We start from the raw sequence: 25,793 nt of genomic DNA, 5'->3' as shown, positions 1-25,793 counted from the left end.
AACCTTTTGAATTTAGAAATGTGACGGTCATCAATGACCTAAACAGAAATATTTTTAGTGGCGTGTTATGGGTAAAACCTGATAAGGGTGGGTTAATAAACTTGAAAAAAGCAAAATTTAATATAGTTTTACTTTGGCTCTTTATTCAAGTACCTAGTGGGAAGTTTGTGTCAATTCTGAAAAACTGCACTTTTTCAAGTATACATAAATGCTACAAGACAACATCTGCATTTAAATGCAGCTTTGCCTGGTGATCTCATTAGGATGAGGAATTGACAAAATAGTCTGTTGTAGCCTTAAATAAGCAGCACAGTAAAAGCGTAATTCTAAACAAATTCATTTAAGGAAAAAAAAAAAAAAGAGCGTGTTATCTTTCCTGGCAGCACTGACATCCGATGCAGTCCTAAGTGACAATCTATTTCCATTGCCATTGTAGCTTCTTCAACAGCAGTAACAGGATGCAGTTTCTTCAAGACATACTGTATCTCATGCCAAAATTTACATTCATTTTTATGTGGGAATACTGAGCACTAAGAGAATACTATTTAAAGAATCTTTAAAGAGCCACACAACTGTCTTCAATACTAGAAAATGCTCCTTCTAATTTCTTAATGCAGCATTTACTTGGAACTACTTAAATTTTTTTTTAAAGTATTTCAATTACTTAAGCTATTTGTAACTAAGGCCCTGTATTGGTTTACACAGTTTTAAACTTTGAGGTGATTTGTACCAAAGCTTCTAGAGTGGTTCCCAACATGGGTGGGAATGGGGCAGTTTTTGCCCCCTAGGAAATATCTGGCAAGGTCTGGATGCATTTATGGTTTTCACAGCCTGGGGAGGGGAGCAGTGCTACTGGCATATAGTGGCAGTATGCTGCTAAATATGCTAAAATGCACAGGACAAGCCACTACAATAAACTATCTGACTCAGAAAGTCAATAATGGCAAGGCTAAGAAATCCTGCTCTAAAGACTGAAATTATTCAAGAGACACAGGAAATTAAAGAATGAACAGTCAAGTAAGTGAAATGTACTCTGCACTTGTTTCAAGACTACTTGGGTTCAAATACAGCTGGCCCTCCATATTCACAGGTTCTGCATTCATGGACAAAGAAGTCTGACTGCACTATGCTGTTTTATATAAGGAACTTGAGCATCTGCAGATTTTGGTTATCTGTGAGGGGTCCTAGAACAAATCCCCTCCAGATACTGATGGGCGACTACATCCACATTTGACTTACAGAATGAACTTGAACAATTTAATCCAAGTCTTAGTTTCCTTACTATTTAAAAAAATTGTTTTTAATATTTGAGATAATCCACATAATTCAAACATTTAGTTCAGTTCCTGACATGTAAATATGTGTTAAACAACAAAATATTTATATTATACACCTATATATTAAAATCCAAAACTGCCTAAATTCCTCAAAAGTTTCTCTGATGGCATGATTTACATTCACCTATGTGAAAACCTAACAGATGGTTAATTCTTAATTAGTCACCACTGAACCACTGAAATGTTCTACTCAATGGCTCATTTGAGACCCAGCTAAAAGGTCAGAGCCACATAATGGGTCACATCAATACACAAACATTTTCTCCAACCAAATTCTCATTCCATAGCCCATTTCTAAAAAGATAACTCTCTCATCTCTAAATTGCTAATAACATAATTCCTAGCCTTTGAAAACCTGCCACGACTCAGCAGTAGTTCTCAAGATCTCTTCTTGCCCACTAGTTTCATGGTTAGTAGTGACAGACTCAGATCCAGCTACAATTCCCAGCCAGACAGTGACTGACAACCTTGAAAATCTTCAGCAAAGAAAATGTCACGATAAAATCCATCATCAGCAATACTGCACGTACTTCAACATCCTCCAGTAACAGAAATTCAGGTTTCTATTCTGCCTATGCCAAAGAGGCCTGAATATTCTTCCCAGTCTAACTTTGAATGAGTTCTAGTTCCAGTTGTTAAATATGCCCTAGTTATCAATGGCCTATACACAAAATGAAAGTGTCTTATTAAAGCAGCTTAAAGTGCTATTTTCAAAATTACACAAACTACAGAAATTCAAGAAATTCCTCAAATTCTAATAGCTTATTTCCTATACCATAAGTTATAAAGTTCAGAGTAGATTTTCAGCATTAAATAGTGACACATTATCAAGTTTCACATATTTATTATTCAGTATAAACCCCAACACATCAACATGATTGCATGCATTTAGAGGGGAAATATCTCCTGGTTAAGTGGAAAATTGTGCGGATGGCTTCTGGAAGACCTTCATTTATAAGCAGCTTTAGAGTGAAACAATTCATTTAGAAGTCTGGACCTTCTTTCTTCAGTTTGCTGTAATCTACGTTCACTGAGTAGAACTTGGAAAAGAAGAAAGATATTTTAGATAATCAAATACACAAAGATGGTACAGAAGTTTTAGAATTATTTTTATTCAGTTTTCTATAGTAACAATTACAGCCATGAATTTTTTATTAGGAATATTTTACAATACAAAAGTCATTCAAACAAAGACAGTAAAATTGCAGTCCTTTAATAATGGTTTTGTAAAAATATTCAATCTACCTCTGAAGAGCAGTATTAGTATAATCTGTTAGTCAGAACCTATAAAAAAATTCTATTTCAAGGTGAATAGTAATTCCTTCTGATATATACTTCCACTTCTTATGTTTTTACTTCCATCTTCACTAAGTACATGGGTGATCCAACAGAACAGAGGAATACCAGGAATTATCATCCCCATTTGGTTACCAAAGTGCTATAATTTAGATGGAAAAGATTTCTAGCAACCGAGATAGGCTAGTAATATAAATACTTTGTTGTGTGATTTACGTAACTTTTTAGACACAAACTGGCTTGCTTTGACGGCTTTTCTATTTTCTGTCTCTCACTTACAAGTTTTCTTAATTTCCTAACTTTAGAAGTTTTCTTAATTTCCTAACCCAGAATGCATCAAAAATCAAACTCATGCTTGACCACGTTTGGTACAAAAGCTTTTAAATGACACTGTACTTTTGCTTTTAAATACTGTATATTTGGAAAATTTTAAATTTCCATCAATTTCCTTATATTCAATTTAAATTAATTTTAGAAATTATCTTACTACGATTGCTTAAAATATTGCCTCTACCTCTCAGTAATTTTTTTTAATGATTTATACTTCAAACTGCTCCAGAATTTCTACTGAAGAAACATTAGGATTTGTGCATAAGCCCAAATAAGACTATAATCTTGAGTTTACTCGTTCTTGTGCCAAAGAACACTGAAGAGGTTGTGCTATAATTAGTTGAAGGCTACATTATTTAACTCCAAAAGAACCAAAATTGCAGAATTATTAACATTTTCTTCAGAGTTTTTAAGCAAGAAGCTCATAAATGTGTGTCCATTATTTCTTCAAATTCTTTTTATTTCTCCAAACATATCCTAACTTCTTTATCTCTAATTGAAAAATTTCTTATTTTACTTGACTTTAAAAGAAAAATTCCCAGGTTGTAAAGCTTATCTTTGAGATACATATACAGGCTTTTATAAACAGAAAAGTATGTTGGAGTCATAAAGCAGTATTTTTTCAGACAGTGTTCTTGAATAAAGCAATTGAACCTAGACCGTGAGACTTAAACTAACTATATCATCTCTAACATATTAACTAAATATTAGAGGGAATACTTCTAAAAGGAACTGCAAGTTATATTTTAAGGGAAAAAAAATGTGTTGGGCTCTTCTAATAGATCCCAGGCACTGTGGGCAGAATGCTTTACATTTATCTTAATTATCACCTTACTCATTCTTTCTTTATAAAAGAGGCCACTTGAAGATCAAGTTATATGATTTGCCAAACACTGAGTAAGAAGCAGGATCTAGCCCCTACACCCAAGCACAGTGGAAAGGTCACAGTATCTTTGCTAATTTTCTCAAAATTAAGCAGGCTTCTGACGACGTATTTGCTTTTATTCAGTTCCATGTACCAGTATCAAAATTCTCTGTGGAAGTAATTTTCAAATTTGGTTTATTTTTCAGCTTCCATGTCCCCATTCTTTTTCTCAGTTTAATGATGGCTACCTCAAAGGTCTCTGGAACAAGAGTTGGGAAGGCACAACATATTCTGTGATCTTGGCTTTGGGGCATTTTATTCAGTTGAGAGGTATTGCTAGGCCTTTGATGTTCTGACTGCTCTATGTTCTCTTCATTCTAATCCTGGGCTGAATGAGCAGCCCTTAACTGTCAATCTGGTCTCATGACACATGGAAAAGAACAATGGGGCAACCACACATTTCCTCAGAAGTGGCAGATATCACTTCTCCTCACTTGATTTGCCAGAGCAAGTCACATGGCCAAAACTGTAAGTCAGTGATCACACAAAAAAGACTTCTCTTAGGCATAGGGAAGTGAGTGATAGACGGAGAATAATCTAGTCTATCTCACTGTTTGGCTTTAGAAGCAGCAGCAGACATCATCCACTCCAGGCTCACAAGTTTCTGGACTTGGTTCCCTTTCATTTCTGCTTGCAAATTCTCAATTCTTCTACAAGCTCATCTCTTGGCAAATTCAGCCAGCAATAGTCCACTAACATCTTGTCTTCCAAAATCCTTTTCTATAACGAACTCTTCAAGCACATGGTCTATTTTCCAAGTTATAGCAGGTGATAGTTTATCAAATATTTTGCCAGTATATAAAATGATTCATCTTTCCAGTCTCTAATATCAGTGTCATAGCTATTCACAGCCCAACCTATGCCACACACATTAGATTTTTGTTGCAGCAGCATTCCATTTCCAGTTCACATGGCCTTGTACTGGAATGCGTTCATGTTCTGGAACACTAGTAACTGGCTTCATTATCATAATCAACTGGGGAGCTTTCTGAACTACATACCCAAAACCTCCAATGTGCTTTTTGGTAGGACCAAGGCCTGGTTTTTTCTTTGTTTGTTTTGTTTTGTTTTTAAGTTTATTGGATATGGAATCTTCTCTAGAATGGACTTGAATTTACAGGAGAGAAAAAATAAATCAGGATGCCTGTGTATTGTTTTTTGAGGCACAATGTGACACAGATTAGATGGCTCACTTCAGCTTCACCATTGCATTTATATGTGTTTCTTGTAGCAAGATCTGGAAACCAAATTAAAGATTTGGAAACCAAATTATAATCATACGGTTGAGTGGAAAGCTTGGCATCAGCAAAGGTGATAATTATCTTAAAAGTTACTGTTATCAGTAATGATAGCATCCATCTCCATGATGGAGGTATATCTGCTGGGGTCCTGGACACTCCTTGGTCAGGACACCTCTTCTTGAGAGTGCTCAAGGAAACTGCTATTTCTTTCTTTTGATGAAGCAGCCTGGTATGGCAGAAAAATGCACTTAAATGGGTAAGTTGTCTGGTATGTAGATCATACCCTAATAAAGCTGCCACCCCACCTCTAATATTGCAAGAGTTTATCTTTGTACACAAAATTTTTACACATAAGTAAAGCTATGTTTGGGGAATCAATTACTGGTCTCAGATTTGCGACAACATGAATGGACCTTAAGGACATTATGCTAAGTGAGGTAAGTGACACAGAGAAAGACAAATACTATACGATATCACTTAAGTGGAATCTGAAAAAGCTGAACTTGTAAAAACAGACAGTAGAATGGTAGTTACCAGACACTTGGGGATGGGGAACTAGGGAGATGTTTAAGGGTACAAATTTGCAACTAGTATATCAGTAAGTTCTGGAGATTTATTGCACAATATAGTGATTATAGTTCAACAGTATTTTATTATAAACTTCAAAGTTGCTAAGAGACTAGCTCTTAATTGTTCCCAACACAAAAGTCATAATGTGACGTGATAAAGGTGTTAGATAACACTACTGTAGTAATCACACTCTAACATACAAATGCATCAAACCAGTAAGTTGTACACTTACACAATACTATATGTCAATTATATCTCAATAAAATAAATAAAAGTAAATGGCTTCAGTCCATGAAATCATTCCTTGGAAGAGCTATTTCACAAACCACTTTTCCATAAAGGTATTAAAAAGTTTATCTAGAAGGTTTGTGGTAAAATTTAAGTTTCAACTGACTTCATTTCTTCCTACTAGTTCTCACCTGAAACAGTTCAACCATAACAACAAGAAAGAATAGCCAACCAAACTAGCCACTATACTAGTGCTACTCAAAGTATGGTCTATGATCAACAGTATTAATATCTTATTAGAAATGCAAAGTCTCAGTCACAACAGATCAATTGAATCAGAATCTCTGTGAGTGGAACTGAAGAATCTCCTGTTTTTTGACAGTCTCTCCAGTTGATGCCTTTGTTCACTGAAGTTTGAGAATGACTGCACTATACTAAGATAAAAGAAAATGTTAAATGAGAGCTCTACTATCTCTTTTTTTCTTAGTAAAATCAGTAGAATTGAGACATTATCTTAAATTTCACATCCAGAGTCAAGTCTTTGAATAAAAACCTTTAACAAATATTTATTAGAAAAATATGCCATTATAGAAATTAAGAAAACATTACAAACTAGACTTTAATTTAAAAAAAGCAAGCTCTAAATATAGTTCCAATAACATAAAAAGAAAAAAAGAATATGCTATTGTAATTTCACAAAACAACCTAGCAACTCTTTTAAGTCATTATAACGGAATTTTACTTACATATCCAATTTAAAAAAAACTACTCTGTGACACAATTTATTAAAATACACTTTCCAGCAATTCCAAAACAATTTTGTAGTTTACCTTGTATTGTTCATTGGGACCCAGTTTGTTCCAGGGTTCTGGGTTATTCTTTCTGTCCCAACTAAAATAAATAAAACATTATAATTGTTACAGTAATAAAATGTTATTTAAAATAGTTTTGTACTCAAAAAGCTAATATTTTGAATAGATCAATTCCATTTCCTACTAGGTGAAGTATGGTGTTCATTATGGAGTTGTAATATAGGATCCATATTAAGCAATCCCACGTAATCAATCAGAAAAAAGGCAGAACAGCCTCCTGAGAGAGCTGTCTCTGTCCCTACCCAGTAACAAGAAACTTTATGCTTGGCTTTTGCTAACGTTTTCTATTTCACCAGTGAAGTGGTACACAGAAATGTGTACAGAATAACAATGACCAGATCTTTTCTATGCCTGTTCTTTTCCAACCTCAAAAAGAAACATTCCCTATTGTGGAAAAACAGGCAAAAAACATTTAAAGGTATCAGCAAACCTGACTAAGTATTTTATAAAAGCAGTTATTTTTATCTCAATCCTCACAACATTGCAAGATACGTATTAGCAGTTCTACTCAACTGATGAGAAAATGGGGCTTTGAAATTTAGATAACTGCATGAACCAGGAAAGGTAAATGATGACAGCAGAACCGGGATCTGAACTTACTGTATAACTATAAAACTCTGGTTCTTTCTACTACTTGATGATGATGGTACCTCCCTAGAAAGACTGTGGCTTCTATACTAGTTTGAAAAACCAACAAAGTTCTAAATGTTTTCATTTACCTGACATCTGGATTGAACAATGCCAGCCGCAAGACATACAGCACTGCTCCAGTACCTCCTCCTCCAATAAACAAGAAGAGGGGGATCAACTGGAACGAAAAACAAAATAAACAAGGATTTTAATACATATTGTCAAATAGCTACACACTGATAAAAATAAACAAAGACTGCAATCGTTTTTATGTAATTCCCAGGTCTCAAACTGCTATTTTTTGATCCCTGTCTTAAAATTTGAATATAGACCTCATATGGAGGTAAGGTTTCCTATAACTGTGTTCAAAAGAAACAAATAGAATTTCCAAAAGATGTGAAGATGATTCTGGCTTAATGTGTTAAAAATTACATTCAAATTTTAAATTTCTCAAGAAAATATAACGTCTTCTTTACCTAATATTTATACATCACTCTCATTAAATTCCCAGCTTCTTTGATCTCAAGGTTTGAAAGACAAGGTCGAGGCAAATTACTTAAGCTTGCTTCTATACAGATGTTATGAAAGACATAAATTCTGCGAAATAGAGTCAATGAGCAAAGGGAAACACACCTATTATAGATACCTGTTTGATGCATAACACCTGAAAACATATTCCTACCAATGCTTAATGCGAGGTTACGCAACCGGGATTAAGACAAAGATTAAAGACTGCGTGACTCAAGTTTTAGGACCACAGCACGTTGCTGTGCTGGGGGAAAATGAGAGATAGAAAAGAGCTCAACTATGATTAAACTCTGCGCTACCAAAATCCCCCAAATGTCAAGACAGAGGATTGCAAGATCAGAGACCCTCATATTTGCTTCAAGGCCTGGTGGTGCAATGCAGTAAAGATCCTTGACACCACAACAAATAGGGTACCTAACCTTTGCTGGTCGCTAACCCACACAGCGCACAACTATCCGTCAAGGTCCGACCAACCTGCAAAAGGGCGCGCGGTCACCGCAGTTGCAACGTTCACTACTTTATTTTCCTCAAGGATATCTCTCACCTTCCACCTGCCTGCCCAAATCCCACAGTGAATAGCGTAGAAAGTCAGAGCTCAAGGTCCAGAGACAACCAGGAGAAAAGGACAAAGTGAGGCAGGGTCCAGCCCTGAGGAGCGGTGACTGTGAAGGAGGAAGCTCCCAGGGGACTGAGGCAACCGCATGACGACACAGGACGGACAAGTGAAGACACTGGGAAAAGGTTTACGAACTTACGCTAGGATGCTTCTTGGCCTGACCAACGATCTGGCGGAACATGGTGAAACAGAAGCCTCGAGTCCAAAAGGAGAGGAAAATAAACCTGCAAGGCCCGAGACTAAACAGCCTCCACACTGAGGGGGAGCGGACGTCCAAAGTCACCCAGGACCTCCCACCTGAAGGACCCCTGGCTCGGAGGGCAGCTTGGGCAGGAGGGCCCGGATGCAGTTGTCCTTAACGGTGCCTGCTTTGATCTAGCGCCTCACGCATCCGCTCTAACCTTGCCAAACCAACAGCATTCCACTACAAAGCGAAACATTCTCATTCCTATGCTATACATACTTCTTATGAGTAATTTTTTTGTGTCAAAACTTAAACTCTTCGATTGACTAGACAGGCACTTTCTCGGGAGGACCCGTATTGAGAAATGGGGGCGGGCTGGCCGCGCGCTCCGCGACCGGGGTCCTTTTGCTAGGCGCCTGCGAGCCGTGTCCGCGCGCAGAGGCGCTGGGGGCGCGCGTGCTGGCCGCGCGCCGGCCGCCCTGACCGCCGCAGAGGGAGCTGCGCGGCGCCTTTGGCTGCCGAGCGCCGGGCGCCTGGAGGGCAGGTCGTGTCTCTTGCCGCTAAGGTCAGCGACTGCGGTTTGCAAGTACTGCAGCTGCTTCCTGTCCTTAACTGTCGTTTATGGGCAGAAGTTAGAAACTAGTCTAATGACTTAAAGATAGCAGTAGTCCTCTCAGTGTGATCTCTAAACCCTCGGTTCCCGGTACTCGCTTGAATGTTCCAACACCGCAAAGACCTTTGCGACATTGCCACTATCCCTGGCCCGAAGTTGCATTCTAAAAATATATTTTCATTGGTTGTGTCGCTATACATAATCTTTTCCAGTACCCCAATACAATTTTCATTTAACTGGGTTGTGGTGTGGTGTGGTGGTTGTTTCCCAAAAGTCTTCCCTGGAACAGGCTTTAAGGGGACGCTGGGGACAATCTGAACCCCCTCCAACCTCATACATAGCTTAAAGCGTTAATCAAATTGATCACACAAATAATTGGGTCTGAAAGAGTAGGAAAATTCTTCTCCGAAAAAGTAATGTTAGACCTCAAGGAGGAGTACACATTAACCAAGTGAAAACGGATGCAGGTGTACATACCGAGGTAATAGATGCGACAGTCTGAAACTAAAGAGATTTTTTGAGGAAAAAAGTCTGAGGGAGGTCTTGTATGGTTGGAACTGAAGAGCGAGAGCAAGGGGTAGGGGATCAGATCTGCTGGACCAGTGGTTACGTACACATCATAGGTTTTATGCTGAGAACATTACAGAGTTAAGCAAAACAAGATGCTGTGGTTTTTAAATTATTGCTCTGTCTATGAAGAATGAATTAGAGGAGATAAGCATGAAAGGGGAGGGACTGGTTAAGGGGCCATTGCAGTAGTCCATGTGAGAGATAATAGTAGCTTGGACTAGTATAGGGAATGTGATGGTGAAAAAGAGACTCCAGAGGTATTTAAGAGGTAACACCAACAAGACTTGATGACCGGTCAAATATAGGCCAGTGAAGAGAAGGGAGAGTCCAGGATAATTTCAGAGGTTCAGTTTTGACTGGCTGTGTGGATGTAGATGCCAATTATTGAGATAAGAAACAACAGAGGATAGATATGTGTTTATGTCAAATCCAAGTGCATTTATGTAGGGGAGAAGAGAGATCTAAACTAGAGGAATACCTTTAGGACTCAGTTTATTAATAAGAAATGAAGCCATATAACTGAATGAGATTCTTTAGAGAGAGAACGTAGAGTGACAAGAGAGACAAAGGACATGGAGTTGAGGAATTCCAATATGTAATGCTTGTAAGGGGAGATATGGCCAACAAGATAGGAAAAAAATAAATGGTGATGATTAAGATGATGTTATGAAACTTAGAAAGACTGGTATCTTCCTCATTCACTCAGTAAATCTTAATATTAAGCCACTACTCTGCATCTGGCACTGTTCTAACTAGGGAGATAGCAGTGAATGAAAAATTGTTCCTCCCTAATGAAATTTCTATGCTGATTGGGAAGACAAATCTTAAACAATTAAATAAGGTAATTTCAGATTGTAATAAACCAATAAAATAGAATAATGAGAGAGAAAAGGACATAGAGGAATGGAGGAAAGGTTACTTTGTGCGAGTAGACATGGAAGGTCCCTCTGAGGAGGTAATATTTGACCTGAAACCTAGATTTTACAAAAGGAGGTAACCTAGTGAAAATCTGGGGAAGGAACATTCCAATTGTCAAGAGAAATGGTTTTGAGATTTTAAAAAATAATAAGTACATAAAATGCTCAAAGGAGGCCAGTGTGGCTGATTCATAACAAAAATGAGGTCAGAGAGGTAGTGAAGGTATCTCTGACATTGACCTTATACACTATGGTAAGGAATACGGTTATGTTAAAAAAAAAGTCAGTACAATGATCACGGAAAATACTTAGAAGTGAACACAGAAACCTAATAGCAGTAAGTGTAGGTAGGCTTTCATTTAAAAAATGGGGAGGGGGAAGGCCTCTCCTTGCAATACTTAATTTTTAATGATAACAGTTGGTAGTAAAATAAGTTAATAGGTGTACGGTAATGCTGCTGTTTATAAGAAAGTAAAATCCAGTGGCTTCCTTTCTTCTCATTGACCTAGTTTCTAGAAGTAACAGTAATATAGGTAGTCAAGTGATGCCTTTGGAAATGTTAACAAAGGTTACAGAATATAACTATTTCAGTAAATATTAACCAAAATGTCAAATTGTAAAAGTTTAAATTGCACATTAAAGTTAGGAGAAAGAGTCTATGACCTATATTTTAAGCAGAAACTGGAAGATTAAAAATGACAGTCGGGAAAAAGAAGCCATAGTAGAAGACACATATTGTAAAAACAAATTTTAGCTTTAAATGTAGGGTTGGTATGTTTGGTAGATTATATTGTGTACAAATACTTACTGCCTCTCTCTGGAAGGGGCATCACTTACTTCATTAATGTCAGGCTTGATAAGATGACTTGCTTTATTCCAATGAGATGTGAAAAGTGGCATGTGTCATGCAAAAGCAGAAGCTTTAAGAGCCAACCTGTGCCATGTTCTGTCTTTTCTGTCTGCCACAAGATCAGCAATGTTACAGATACAGCTTTTGGTGTCAGGCTGAAAATTACTTTGAGCAGAGATGTTGCTGGCCTATGGTGGACATGTATTAAGAATAAGAAACAAACCTTTATTGTTGCAAGTCACCAGATTTGAGAGTAGTTTGTTCCTGAAACATAACCTAGCCTATTCTGACAAATACAGAATTTGGCACTGAAAGTGTGGTTGCATGTTATCATGATAAAAATCCTAAAATACGTGACATTGGATTCAGGACCCAGCAACAGAAGACAAGGTAACTATTACCAGAGGCGAGAAGGATGGCAGTCTGTGTTACGCAGTGATAGACCATTTGGTAAAACAGTTCTCATTAAAACAGTTCTCATTTAATCGGGAGGCAGTTAACATCCCTGATGAACTCATAGCTTTCAGTGACATGACAGACAAAGAGTATGTTAGCAACATGTCTGTTACTATTGGCAACAGCTGACAAAATACTACAATGAAAAGAAGGACTCAGGAAATAATCGGTCAGTATGCAAGCTATCATGATAGAGAATGGTGCATCTAGAATTTTAGAGGAAAAAAGGGGAGGGATATTTGCTTCCATATAGATGATACAGACTGAACAACGCAGAAGAAATGAAAATTCACAGTGTAAGCATAATGTGTGGAAGGAATTGAGATGAGTTCAGGGTAATGGGAGCTTAGGTTGCATAAGGAGGAAATGAAATGGAAAAGGCTAACCCAGATTTTTGAGAATTTAAATTTAGAACTTTATCCTTTAGGCAGTGAAGACTCTTAAGAAGTTTGATAGCTAAACACAGAAGGAAACAACTGTGGGGCATAGTAGCTTAATTAATGAATTGGAGCTGTTTTTTACCATTTCACTCTGAGATGTTTGCCCTCTGGATTTCTTTTTCCTTTGATTTAATTTTGTGAACAATGTTAAAATATCAAAATATTAGTTGTTCAAATTAAATGCAAGTTGTACACTGAATAACTCTAAAAAATCTAGGCAGTATACCAATAACACCCTCCAGAAATTATTTCTCTTGCATGATTTCTCTGAAAATTCAAGCCCAGAAAATTCTGGAATGTATAGTCATTGTGTGTTGTTATTAATCCGTGACAGTAAATAAATAGCTTCTTTACAGAGGAATAATTTGATAAGTGAGCCATGGAGTATGACTATATTAATGCAAATTGAAAGCAGAATCTTATATTTTTTATTCTGTTTGCATTTAGGCATTTAATTGTTTTTCTAGCAAATAAATTGACAACCAGAGTTGTTTTTCTGATAACACAAATACAAATTATACCTTCACTTATTAAGAAAGATTCTGCAGCTGTCCTTAATCTAAAAATAAATATGTTCTTTCACTAGTATTGTGGTTACTTAGCATAAACTGTATTTAATTATAAAATTTCTATTAGAAAAATGAAAGCATATTTTGGTCTGTGAAAGTTTACTTCCACTGTTATTAATCTCAAAGCTTCACGTACTGTCATCAGTTTAAATTAAATACCTGAAGCACTTTATATACAAAATTCAATGAATACTAAAAAGTAAAGAAACTATAGCAATTTAAAATTGCGGTACTTCTTTTCACTGAAACCTTCTGTTTAAATAATATTATAGGAAAACTGTGTATTTACAATTTTTGGAAAATTATGCCATGCACAAAGATCTTTAAATTATAGCTTTTGAAGAGTACCTATGTTGTGTTCCTCTTCTGTGTTGCCATTGAATATCTCTGCATTTTCATCTTTTCTATAAATCCATTCAGTCATTTGTTCATTCATATATTCATTCATTAAACATGTATCAAGTGCCTCCTATGTACTGTTTGTCATGCAAAGTGTATAGGATAAGAAGAATAACACAGTGCTCCTTCTTCAACACTTTGTAGTCAAGTGGGGCTGGGAATATAATTATTACAAGGCTTTATGATGAGTACAATAGACGTTGTTATATAGCTTAGGTTACAGAGTGTATAGTGTTCTTACCAAAATCAGAAATATGAGTTCATTTTTGGAAATGTTGAGTCCAGGATATGTATGAAATATCAAATCAGAGGTGCTTTGAAAGCTGGCAGAATTGTCACTCTTGAACTCAAGAGAGAAGTTTGAACTGAAGGTACAATGTAGAAGAAATGGGCATATAGGTGAGAGTTACGGAAACTGATGAGCTTGGCTACAAAGAATGTGTAACAGGGAGAGTAAAACGAGAGAAGAGAGTCAGTGTTGAAACTGTAGAGAATATGAACAAATGAGGACCAGGCTAAGGAGGAAGAGTCAAAACAGAAAAGTTAGAACAAGTCAGAAATGTAGGAAGATATATCCATCAGGGTTGAGTCAGAGAAACAGAGCTTCTAGGATATATGCATGTATAATAAGGGTTTTGTTATAAGGAATTGATATTATGCAATTGTGGGAGCATTATTTCTTATTGCAGCCTGAAGTCAGCAGGAAAGGTAGTCAGGAAAGGAAGATGACAGGAACTGCAGAATCAAAGACACATTAGTACCTATGGAAACGGGTGAAACCCATGAGGACAGAGAGACTTCATTGGTCTCTCATGGCCTCCAAACTCTAAACTTCAATGATGTGGGTGTCCTACAGAAGACACTAGAGCCCTTTGCCACAGATCTAGTTATAAATCTAGTTCAGGAATATAGAAACCGAAGGAGAAATTTGGCAAGAACAGGAATAGTACACAGAGATGTCCCAGGAGATCTCCTGCATTGTGGACCACCTACTCCTCCTTACCCTCATTGAGTTGTAGTACCCCAATTTCCCCTTGCTAACCAAAGTCAGTTACCCAAGCTCATAAAGTAACCTCCCATGTGGCTGTTGACTGACTGGCATGAAGAGCCCCAGGTGATCAGGTGGCAGTCTCAGCTTCCAGTTTAATGAAATCATTGTCCTATGTCCTGACAGAAGCATTCTTTTCTTGAAACTAAGACTCCTCGACCACAAAGCTGCAGTTGCAGGGATGGTCAGAATTTCACTACTGGATCACTAGGGAAAATAGTAAAAAGAGCCACTCCCATATTGCCTTTCAAATACTGTCTGTCCTTCAGAGTCCATCCGAAGTGGGACTATAGCACTTCAGCTGACTACTTGATACTGACAGCATTTCATACAGAGTCATCTGTAAACCAGGCTTATGTATTTCTTCCTCAGTTAACCGATCATAGGGAGTGCTCCATGTCACCACAGGTGAAGATTAAGAGGGGAGGAGGCATTATTGCAGGAGTATGGAACATGAGCATCTGTAGCGCTTACTCACACCACTTACTTATACCTTCAGGACCCGCTCAAGCCCATCAGGTTTCCATTTGGTGATAGAATGCTGCTCTGCATACTCAGTCTTAATGGCTTTGTTGGTCAGACAAGACACAGTTCATGATGGATAACTCAAATAGCATGGTAATTTACTTCAAGTACCAACAAATCTGCTAGGTTATTATTTTTTTATTAAAGTATAGCTGTTTTACAATGTTGTGTCAATGTCTGGTATACAGCAAAGTGATTGAGATATATATATATATATATACTTTTCTTACACTCTTTTCCATTATAGGTTATTACAATGTATTGAATATAGTTCCCTGTGCTATATGGTAGGAACTTGTTCTCTATCTATTTTACATATAGTAGTGTATATCTGTTAATCTCAGACTCCTAATTTATCCCTTCTCTGTCTCTTTCCCCTTTAGTAGCCATAAGTTTGTCTTCTATGTCTGTGAGTCTGTTTCTGTTTTGTAAATAAGTTCATTTGTATTTTTTTTAGATTCCACATATAAGTGATATTATGTGATATTTGCCTTTCTCTGTCCTACTTACTTCTCTTAATATGATACTCTCTAGGTCCATTGATGTTGCTTCAAATGGCATTATTTCATTCTTTTTTATGGCTGAGTAATATTCCATTACACACACACACACACACACACACACACACACACACACACACACACACACACAGGTTGCTTCCATGTCCTGGCTACTGTAAACAGTGCTGCTATGAACATTGGGGTGCATGTATCTTTTTGAATTAGAGTTTTCTCCACGTGCTTGCCCAAAAGTGGGATTGCTGGGTCATATGGTAACTCTATTTTTAGTTTTTTAAGGAACTTCCATTCTGTTGGTCATAAACAGAATATTGGTAGAAATATGAACGTTAAAGCTGTTTCTGGTGAGGCTGCAGAAAGAGAGGAACTTGTTATTGTACACTGAAGGAAAGGTGATCTTTGTTATAAGTAGTGGACAATTTGGCTGAATTTTGTTCTGTTGTTGTGTGTAAAGTAGAACTTGTAAGTAATGAACTTGAATATTTAGATGAAGAGATTTTCAAGTAAAGTGTTGAAAGTACAGGCTTGTATTTACTTGCTACTTATAGTAAAATGCAAGAGGAAAGAGAGAAATTAAAGAAGGAAATACTAAGAAAAAAGAAGATAGTGCAAGATAGTGTCCAATAATACATGAATTTAAAGTCCTGGAGAAGACTAGGAAACTACAGAAGAAAAAAATATTTGGAGATATAATAACAAAGATTGTTTCAAATCTGATATAATATATCAAACTAAAGATTCAAAACTCTCTTCATGTACCATATAGAAGAAAAAGAAAACCACATCTAAGTACATTGCTAATGAAAGTAGAAATTGGTACCACACTTTGAAAATCTATTTGACTTTTTCTACTAAAGTTGAATATATATATATGTATATATATATTCAAATACATATATATGTATGATGCAGTAATTTCACTTTGAGATTTAAACCCAACAGAAATGTGTGCTTATGTGCACCAAGACATGAACAAGAATATATATAGAATCATTATTTATAGTAGCCTTGAACTGGAAAGAGCCAAAATGTTTATCCAGGGTAAATGAATAAATAAATTGTGGTACATTCAAGCATACACTTCCACAATGCAAATAAACTACAATTACACACAACAACATAGATGTTCCTCACAATACATATTAGTCAAACAAACCAGAAACAAAGCAACATATACTGTATGAGTCCATGTAAAATTTGAAAAAATAGTGTTAGGCACAAGATAATGACTATATTTATAGGCAGCAGAGGGTATTAATTGAGGGGGTTCCAGAGGCTTCTTTGGTCTTTGCGTGATGGTGTATATACAGGTGTTTTTTTTTTTCTTAATCCCTTTACCTGTACATTTATTTTTCACCTTTCTCTATTTTCCAATAAAAAATTTTTTAACTGAGTCTTGCAGATTTAGAACAGTATGAGGGAGTTTGCCTATGGTCTGTCACTTTGAGGATCTGATGAAGTAAAAAGAACAGAAGGTATCATTTATGCATTTTTGTTTGTTTAAAAGCTTCGCCACCTTTCAAGTTGATGACATGAGACCTCCTGTCTCTAACTAACCTTATTTGTCTGTCGAACGTACAATATTGTACATTTTATGATGTTGCTCCACTGATGCTGTCTTTGCCCATCTGCTTTGCTTTCTTGGGACTTGGCCCTTGTAAAACTTAGCCCATAAGAATGCCATTCATATGCACTGAAACATAATTAAATACCTCAGCTTGTCTAAGAGATCTGTCTAATACACAGCTATTATTGAAGTACTCACCCCTCACTTTTGTCTTTTCTCCCTGTACAACAAATACTAATAACATTTCACAGAATCATGTTAGTTTAAAAACAAGCTGTGTTACAGTGTGGATGAACCATGAAAATACCATGCTTGGTAAAAGAAGCCAGATACATAAGACCACATGTGTTTTATTCCATTTGTATGAAAAGTTTAGAATAGGCAAATCCCTAGAGACAGAAGGTAGCTCAGTGATTGCCATGGGCGAGGAATAGAGAAACAAGGAGTAACTGCTAATGGGCTTGGACTATCTTTCTGTGGTGATGTTATAAATATTCTAGAATTAGATAGTGGTGATGATTCTACAACTTTTGAATATGCTAAAAACCACTGAATATTACACCATGGAAGGGTGAATTTAATGATGTGTGAACTGTATCACAATAAAGCTATTATAAAAACTAAGCTCTGGGCTAAGCACCTTTTAAAACAAAGTTAATCTTGTTATGTCTAGAGAGATGACTGGCTAGGGCACAAAGATAAAATGAAATTTTATTTTCGTAATAATCTTCTGTACATTTAAAATTTTCGTACTGTGCGTACATATTATCTAAAAAATTAATTAACTTAAATTTTTTCAATATTATTCATTTTTTTGTGGAAAGTTTTTACTCAGTTAATACTAGAGCAGATCCTTGATCCCTTGAAGAAAATTCTCCAGTCAGTATATTTTACATAATTTGTAAAGTGTGACTATCAATGAATCCTTTATTAGAAGACACTGAAACGATTTTAGAAGTTCGCAGCCATCCAAAGTTGCAGTTGAGAATTCTGGTTCAAACCTGGCTTCTATTCCTTTGTAGATATTCTGTCTTTTCTTTATGGAAACATTTAGGATTCTTTTGAAGCTCAGATATTTCAGCACAATCTTTTTGTACTTCATCAACATTGTTTCTCTTGAATATCTCTGAAAACATTAATGATGGCAAGATAAAATGAGCCATGGACTCCCTACAACGAATATCCTTAAGGGATTATAAATGACAGCCATTTGGCTAGATGCTAGCTCCAGCCTAACTCAGTATTTCTTATTTTCATCCTAATGTTCTATCATAGCAAACACCTGTTACCAAAGTCTTGCCTTCATCACTTTATTCCACGTGATCACATGTAATACTATAAGTAACTGTTTTACCATTGCAAGCCTTGGACTACCAGTATCTTATTTTCCACTGGTAATGAAGTCATCATTGCCTTTTGACCCACACCAAGTCAAATAATAAATCTTTAATTCCCATTGTTGAGAGGTTTTATTTATTTATTTTCTGAACACCTTTCTGTACCAAGCACTGTATCAAATGAGATTTTAGTAGAAGAAACAGAAACCACTCTAAGTATTTTATGCTGAAAAGTGGTAGATACAAAAATCACTTGAAAGGCTCAAGGATTGAAGGTCAGAGATCCAAAGAGCCTTTTAGCTTCAAGATCATACACCTATAGCTGTGATCTAGCAGTCAGAAAACAAGTGCAGCTATTGTCGCTAATCTTTTCCAGAACTGCTTCTCCACCATGACCTTATACCTTCGAAATTGGTGAGTAGATGCCAGGACATAGATTCTATTTTCATACATAATGGAACTTGTTTTGCTGCTGCTACAGCTAAAAGAAGATGGTATCTGCCTCCTTTTCATCTTCTAAATCTCATGATGTACATAAGACGCCTGCTATATATGAATTATGCAATTGTTTTAAAGGTTTTTAAAAATTTAAAACCTCTCATGGTGGTAGTTTTACTTCAGTATTTGTTGATTCTCAGTTGCCTATATGTCTGTGTACATAGATCATGTAGTTTTGGTAGCCAGAACTTATATACGTGTCCTGAATAAGAAGTCCTGTTCACCTGGCAGATAATGACTTCAAGTTCTGTTCATAGCTGCCCTTCCTCTGATGGTTGTGGTGGGTGGGAAGCAGGTCAGTGTCTCATTTATGGTTCGTGAGTAGTTTACACGCTGGATCTTCTTATTCCTTGTGGCAGTTCATGTCACTGGGTTCATTATCCTTCTTTCTCCTATAAACCTGGTGCCCATTCTGGTAATATCTGGAATGGGACATCTAGCTTAATAATACTCAACTTGAACTTTTATTCTGGGGAGAAACACTGTGTTCAGTTTCTCTGAAAATGGACGGCTGTGTGGCTTTTTTTCTCCTAATGAATTATCCAGCCTATTGTCCAGGTCTTAGCTCTTCCCACAGTCCTCATTATCTGTCATCTGAGGGTTATGTGGAGACTTCACTGGGAAAACTCACTTCAGTGACTCGTTCACCTGCATGAGATCATTCGCTTTTTTAGTCAGGTGGTTTTGTTGACAATCTGAGCCTACCTCCATAACTATCAACATTCAAAACCCTCAGATGTTTGTTTGTGACACTCCTCAAAGGTTTATAGCAGTATTATGGTTTTATGGCTTTATTTCTATTTTTATATTTCTTCGGTGATTTCAATGAAATCTGAGGAGGGTAGAAGAAAGGTAATTCACATGTGAACCAGACCTATTATCCTTAGGCTTATAACAGATTGATTGCTACTTTGCCGGCTACTTTCAAAGCTAATTAGGATCTACTGCTTCTCCCTCAAACCAGATAACACAGTTCATTTTGTTTTCATTTCTCTTATTTCACTTTCCCCAAGCACCCCACCTCTTTATCTACAAATTCTTGAATTTGGTTACAGTCATTTAGAATTAAGACTTTTCTAGTTTACTTATCCTTGCTTATTAATTGTATTACATTCCACGATTTCATTATCAATAATTATTTACATTGAATTATAACTTTTATTTTTCTTTTCTTTTTACATCATGTTTTTTTTTGCATTGCATGACCTCCTGTTTCTTTGATTCCCCCCCCCCCCCCCCATTTTCCTGGCGTAATATTGGAGATAGGTTACTTTGTCATTTACTTCTCAAAACTTTTTATTTAATGAGAGAGGTTATTATTATCATCTCCAGATTCTAAATGAAGAATCAGAAGCTCAGAGAATTTAGGCTGACTTCTTAAAGGCAGAGAAATTCAGGGGCAACGCTTTGACTTAAATTCAGATCTCCAGACTCTTTGTTTGCTGTCTTTTGTTCATCTATTTCTTTCCTTTTCCTATAGCAAGTGTCCAACAACAATTTGCTGGTCACTTCACTACTTTTTGTAGAAGTAGTTTGAAGGGCCGTTTCTAAATACCAATCTACTTTTATAATTATTGTTGATGATGCTTGTACAAACATATTCAGCTTGCTTAGTTGAACAGAATTGTGAATATGAAGAGTATTCTTTGCCAAAATACTCCATTAAGGCTGTTTGTGGTTGCAGCTATTAGGAAAAAATTGTTCTTACGATTTGTGTAGTAATGCATGAATACCTCAATTTTTAATGTAGAACAATAAAAAGGAAACAATGGATTATATAATAAAGTATTTTAACAAGAAGGTGGCAGATCATCGTGAAATTCAAAATTTTCTGAGTTAAGAATGTGGATAGTAATTTATCATGTGTGCCTTCAAGATGTACAAAAAATTTATAGAAGATATTATTATAGCAGTTCATAAACAATAAAAGTTCTTTATATGACATAAAATAGTAGTAATGCAATATCTCTTGTGAATATAGATGCAAAAATAGTCAACAAAATACTAGCAAAACTGAATCCAGTAATGTGTACACCATGACTAACTGGATTTACAGAGCCTACAAAACAAAGGGTAAAAGGACAGGATCAAGACTGGTAGGACAGGCAGAAAGATGGTCTCAACAAGGAAAAAAAAAAACACACCTGGGTCATGGTGATCCACAACCAGGAGGGATCAAGAGGGACAGATCTCTTCTCTGAGGATCAAGGGATTTGAGCTCTGTATCAGGCATCCCAACCCTTAGGTCCTGCACAGCAGAGATGAGCCCCAAAACATCGATCTTTGAAAACCTATTGGCAGTATGTCCAGGAAAACTATAGAACTGGAAGGAATGGAAAACCTGCTCTTACAGGGCCACTCACTTGACCCAAAAACCAACACAAAAACATCAGATTAAAAAGTGTATGGATCATAGGTGAAGGGAACCCACTTAGTAATCCCCATTGAGAGCCCTGCCCAGCCCTGTGCCTTGGCCAGTCCTCACAGCTAGCTGGGCAATAGCTTCACTCACTAGTACTTCACAGCAGTCACGGCCTCACCACAACAGAAGGGGGCATGCAGCCCACATAGGGGACATCCCTAGGGCACCTGATTCTAGTGGCCAGATGGGATTGTGCTTCTGGGCTCAATAGGACATCTCCTACGTAGAGCCATTCCTTCAAGACTGAAAGAGGTAGCTGCTTTAATTTAATACAAAGAAATAAACACAATGAATTAGGCAAAATGAAGAGACAGAGGAATATGTTCCAGTTGAAAAAATAAGACAAAACCTCAGAAAAAGAACGCAACAAAATGAAGATAAACACTCTACCTGATAAGGAGTTCAAAGTAATGGGCATAAAGATGCTCACCAAACTCATATGAGAAGAATGGATGAACACAGCGAGGACTTCAACAAAGAGAAAATATAAGAAAGTACCAAACAGAAGTTATGATTGAACTGAAAAATATGCAAGAGGAGTTCAACAGCAGACTGCATGATGCAGAAGAGTGAATCACTCACTGAATCACTTCCAGGAATCACAAGAGACAAAGCAATGGAACTCATCCAGACAGAGTAGCAAAATGAAAAAAGAATTTTAAAAGGTGAAGATATTTTAAGGAACCTTTTGGACAACATCAAGAAGAAAAGCATTCACATTATAGGGGTTTCAGAAGTAGAGAGAGAAAGGACCAGAATGTCAATTCTTCAAAAAATTAGAAATGGAACTATCATATGACCCAATTATTCCATTTCTGGGTATTTTTTCAAAGAACATGAAAATACTAATTCAAAAAAGATACATGCACCCCTGTGTTCATTGAAGCATTATTTACAATAGCCAAGTTATGGAAGCAACCTGTGTCCACTAATTGATAAGTGAATAAAGAAATTGTGGTTTGACCCTTGAGCAACACAGGCTTGCACTGTGCATGTCCACTTATATACAGATTGTTTTTCAACAAATGTAGTACCTATATTTTCTTTTTCTAGATCTTTAAATTAACTAAATGGGAGGAAAAGTTTAAAGAGCACTATATGTGGAATCAGAAGATCTAAAGTTTGAGTCCTGATTCTACCCAAACTGTTTCAGCTTCCTGCCCTTGGCTGAGTCATTTTTCTACTTCTTTGATTTTGAGGCGGAGATAGCAGTACTAGGATTTTTGACTGCACGTGGGGTGGGGGGGGTCAGTGCCCCGACCTCCGAGTTGTTCAGAGGTCAACTAAATATATACAGTGGAATACTATTCAGCTGTATAAAAGAATGAAATTGTGCCATTTGTGACAACATGGATGTTGTTGAAGGTATTATATGAAGTGAAATAAGTCAGACAGAGAAAGCCAAATACCATATAATTTCACTAATATGCAGAATCTAAAAAAACAAAACAAAACAAATGAAGAAACAAAATAAAACTAAAACAAACTCATAGATACAGAGAAGAGATTAGTTATCAGAGGGAAGAGGGGGTTGGGGAGTGAAATGGGTGAAGGAATCAAGTGTATAGTGATGGACCATAACTAGATTTGTGGTATCGATCACTTTGTAATGTATACAGGTGTAGAATTATAATGCTGTACACCTGTAACAATATACGTATGTGTGTATCTATATCTATATGTTTTCTCAAAAGCCTGTAAGCGTTCCTCCTAAGATCAGAACAAGACAAGGAAGTCAGCTCTCCCTACTTTTATTCAATAGTGTACTGGATGTTCTAGCAAGGGCAGTAAGGGAAGAAAAAAAAGGCAACCAGAAAAAGGAGGAAGTTTATTTAATGTCATTCCTGGAAGTTGCACATACCTTTTCTACTAACATTTCATTAGCCAGGACTTAGTTACATAACCACAGATAACTGCATGTTAGGAAATGCAGTCTTTATTCTTGGAAAGCCTGTGCCAGTTAAAATTTAGGGCTTTTAATTTTGAAGAATGGCATAAAAGGTATTGGGAGACAACTGTCAGTCTCTTGCACATTTATTAAATGCAAATTTAAAAAGCAATTAAACTTTACCTTTCTCTCTTCCATTTTTTTCCTTTTTGTCTTTTTCCCCCCCTTTTAACACATGGATTGAAAAGTTTTAAAAGATTGCTAATCTAAATGCAATATATAATAAAAATAAAATTAATTTAAAAAATAAATAAATGCAATATAGTTCCCTGGATTGGATCTTGGAAGATAAAAAGGACATTAGTGGAAAAACTAGTGAAATTTGAATTTTACTTAATAATATTGTTAATAATATTGTACTAATGTTAATTTCTCAGTTTGGTCAGTGTTCCAGGGTTATACAAGATGTTGACATTAGTGGAAGCTGGGTGAAGAATATACAGGAACTCAGTATTTTCTTTGCACACTTCAATAAATATAAAATTACTCAAAATTAAAAGTTAAAAAAATGATTGCTAATAGTTAATGACCAGGGGTTTGGAAAATTGGAAAGAATTCTCATGCACTCCTGGTGGTAGTATATGTTAGTATAGCCGGTTTTTAGAGAACAATTAAGTACTATTTATAAAATTAAATGTTTTTATGTATTTCATTTAGAAAATCTAGTTGTAGGATTTTCTGTTATAGAAACTTGAATGCCGTCTTTTGGAATCTCACATTCCTTTTAAATAATTCAGAATAATTCCTCCCAATGAATGCAGGAAATTGTGAGAGAGTAGAATCTATAGGTTTATAATTTCAGAGATTAGACAATCTAAAGTGTGGTTAATGTTTGAAGCAGAATGGCAGTGAAGTTCCCAGAGTTGAGCTGGTTAAATATTTAAGTTCCTAGGCTTTTGATTGGAGAAATAATGGATCTGGAAGCCAGTGTAGAGCATTAAGAATCAGATACCACCTTTGGATGTTGAGGAAATGAGTGGCTTCCATTTGAGAGGGTTGCAGGGTAACTTTCCATTTTATAGAAGGATGTACAAGAGTGATCATTGAAAGGGAACAGGATTTTCTGGGTAAGTTTTAAAATTCCAGCATGGAGGTTCCTAAAGCACAATCAAAAGGTTTGAGTGGGCACATAGCAGTGGTAGTTTGGGTCAGCAGACTAGAGTTTCAGACAGATTGGAGGTTCAGAGAGATTGCATATTTAGCAGTGATGAGGAACATAGAAAGATGAGGTTGCAGTGTCTACTGTTATGGTAGAATGTCTTGAAGCATTAGAGGTAGCCCAGCTTTTGGGGAATCTGACTAGTCAGGCTCTCTAGGCCTGACCATTTGCACATGTCCTTTCCTTGATCTGGAACCCCTGTTTCTTTCTCCCTTCCCCAGCCCAGTTCAGACGCTTTATGTCTGGATCTAAACATAACTTTCTCCAGGAAGACTGCTCTTAGCATGTTTATTTTTCCTCTGGAAGCCCTTTTCACAACAGATAGCAATTGTTTGTTGACTTGTTTGTATCCTCAATTGTATCTTAAGCTCTGGCAGAGAAAAGATAATAACCCTCTTGCTGAAGGTTCAGCCTCAATGTAATCATCCCATAAATTGTCCTACCTAAATATTTACTGATTTTTTCGAATTTAATGTTATAAAATTCAATTTCAGTTTACAAACGAATTCAACAGTTGGTTCTTTAAAGAGTAAGCGCCACTACTGCACTGTATGATTCGATTTCCATGCGTTTAATTTAGTCTTTCATATTTCCCCACGTTACAAACATTACCACTAGATGAATTATTTACAGAATAAATGAGTGAATTGTATCAGCTTCATCCAAATCTTTATCTATCCTTGATATATAAACATTTAAAAGGTATTAATACTGCTTCAGATTCTAACACTTTAATATTTTAAAATTTAATTTTAAAATTTAACATTAACATTTTAATGTTTTAAAATTTAATTAACATATGTGAGTAAGTGTGGCGTTTGAAACTTGAAGGACCGGCAAATCCGGTTGTGTATACTGTCCTCATATTCTTACGGATTTAAAAATTAATCTCAAAAAATAAATACTCTAAATGTATGCAAGGAAGCTCCACATTCAAGGGGACACACATCCAGTTCAGTCTTGTCAGAAACGAAAACTGGCCTCCCACGAAACTGGACTGAATGCGGAGCCTCAGAGATACGTGGGCGGGCAACCGGGGAGAGCTCTCTGCTCTCCCTCGGCGCTACTCAGCTCCGCTCGGCTCCCTCCCGGTTTCCGTTCGGCTCTGTTCGGCTCCGTTCGGCTCCTCCTCTCAGAGGGAGCGTGGAGGCGAGTTCAGCGCACGCGCTCTCGGGTCCTCCTGCCCTGAGGGCCGCTCTC

At 36.6% G+C, this 25,793-nt stretch overlaps 1 protein-coding gene across 1 annotated transcript; it reads right to left on the bottom strand.

Moving 5' to 3' along the window:
• Positions 1 to 2,161: 2,161 nt before the first annotated feature.
• Positions 2,162 to 8,879, bottom strand: NDUFA4 (NDUFA4 mitochondrial complex associated). The gene is made up of 4 exons (XM_010979610.3): positions 8,713 to 8,879; positions 7,519 to 7,607; positions 6,758 to 6,818; positions 2,162 to 2,377 (listed from the first exon to the last, which is right to left on the bottom strand). Exons 1-4 carry the CDS (start codon positions 8,752 to 8,754, stop codon positions 2,321 to 2,323), a joined length of 249 nt encoding a protein of 82 aa, XP_010977912.1. The 5' UTR covers positions 8,755 to 8,879; the 3' UTR covers positions 2,162 to 2,320.
• Between the last annotated feature and the right edge of the window lie 16,914 nt (positions 8,880 to 25,793).

The sequence above is a fragment of the Camelus dromedarius genome, chromosome 7 (genome assembly GCF_036321535.1).
Source record: "Camelus dromedarius isolate mCamDro1 chromosome 7, mCamDro1.pat, whole genome shotgun sequence".
Classification (NCBI taxonomy): Eukaryota; Metazoa; Chordata; class Mammalia; order Artiodactyla; family Camelidae; genus Camelus; species Camelus dromedarius.
Note: the sequence above shows the minus strand (reverse complement) of the source record. Positions and strands in the feature narration are given on the sequence as shown.

Coding starts and splice junctions, on each gene's coding strand:
- NDUFA4 (XM_010979610.3), bottom strand. CDS start 8,754: ATGTTCCGCCAGATCGTTGGTCAGGCCAAGAAGCATCCTAGC. Junction 7,608..8,712: donor AGGCCAAGAAGCATCCTAGC/GTAAGTTCGTAA, acceptor TTTTCGTTCCAG/TTGATCCCCCTCTTCTTGTT. Junction 2,378..6,757: donor GTCCCAATGAACAATACAAG/GTAAACTACAAA, acceptor TTCTTTTCCAAG/TTCTACTCAGTGAACGTAGA.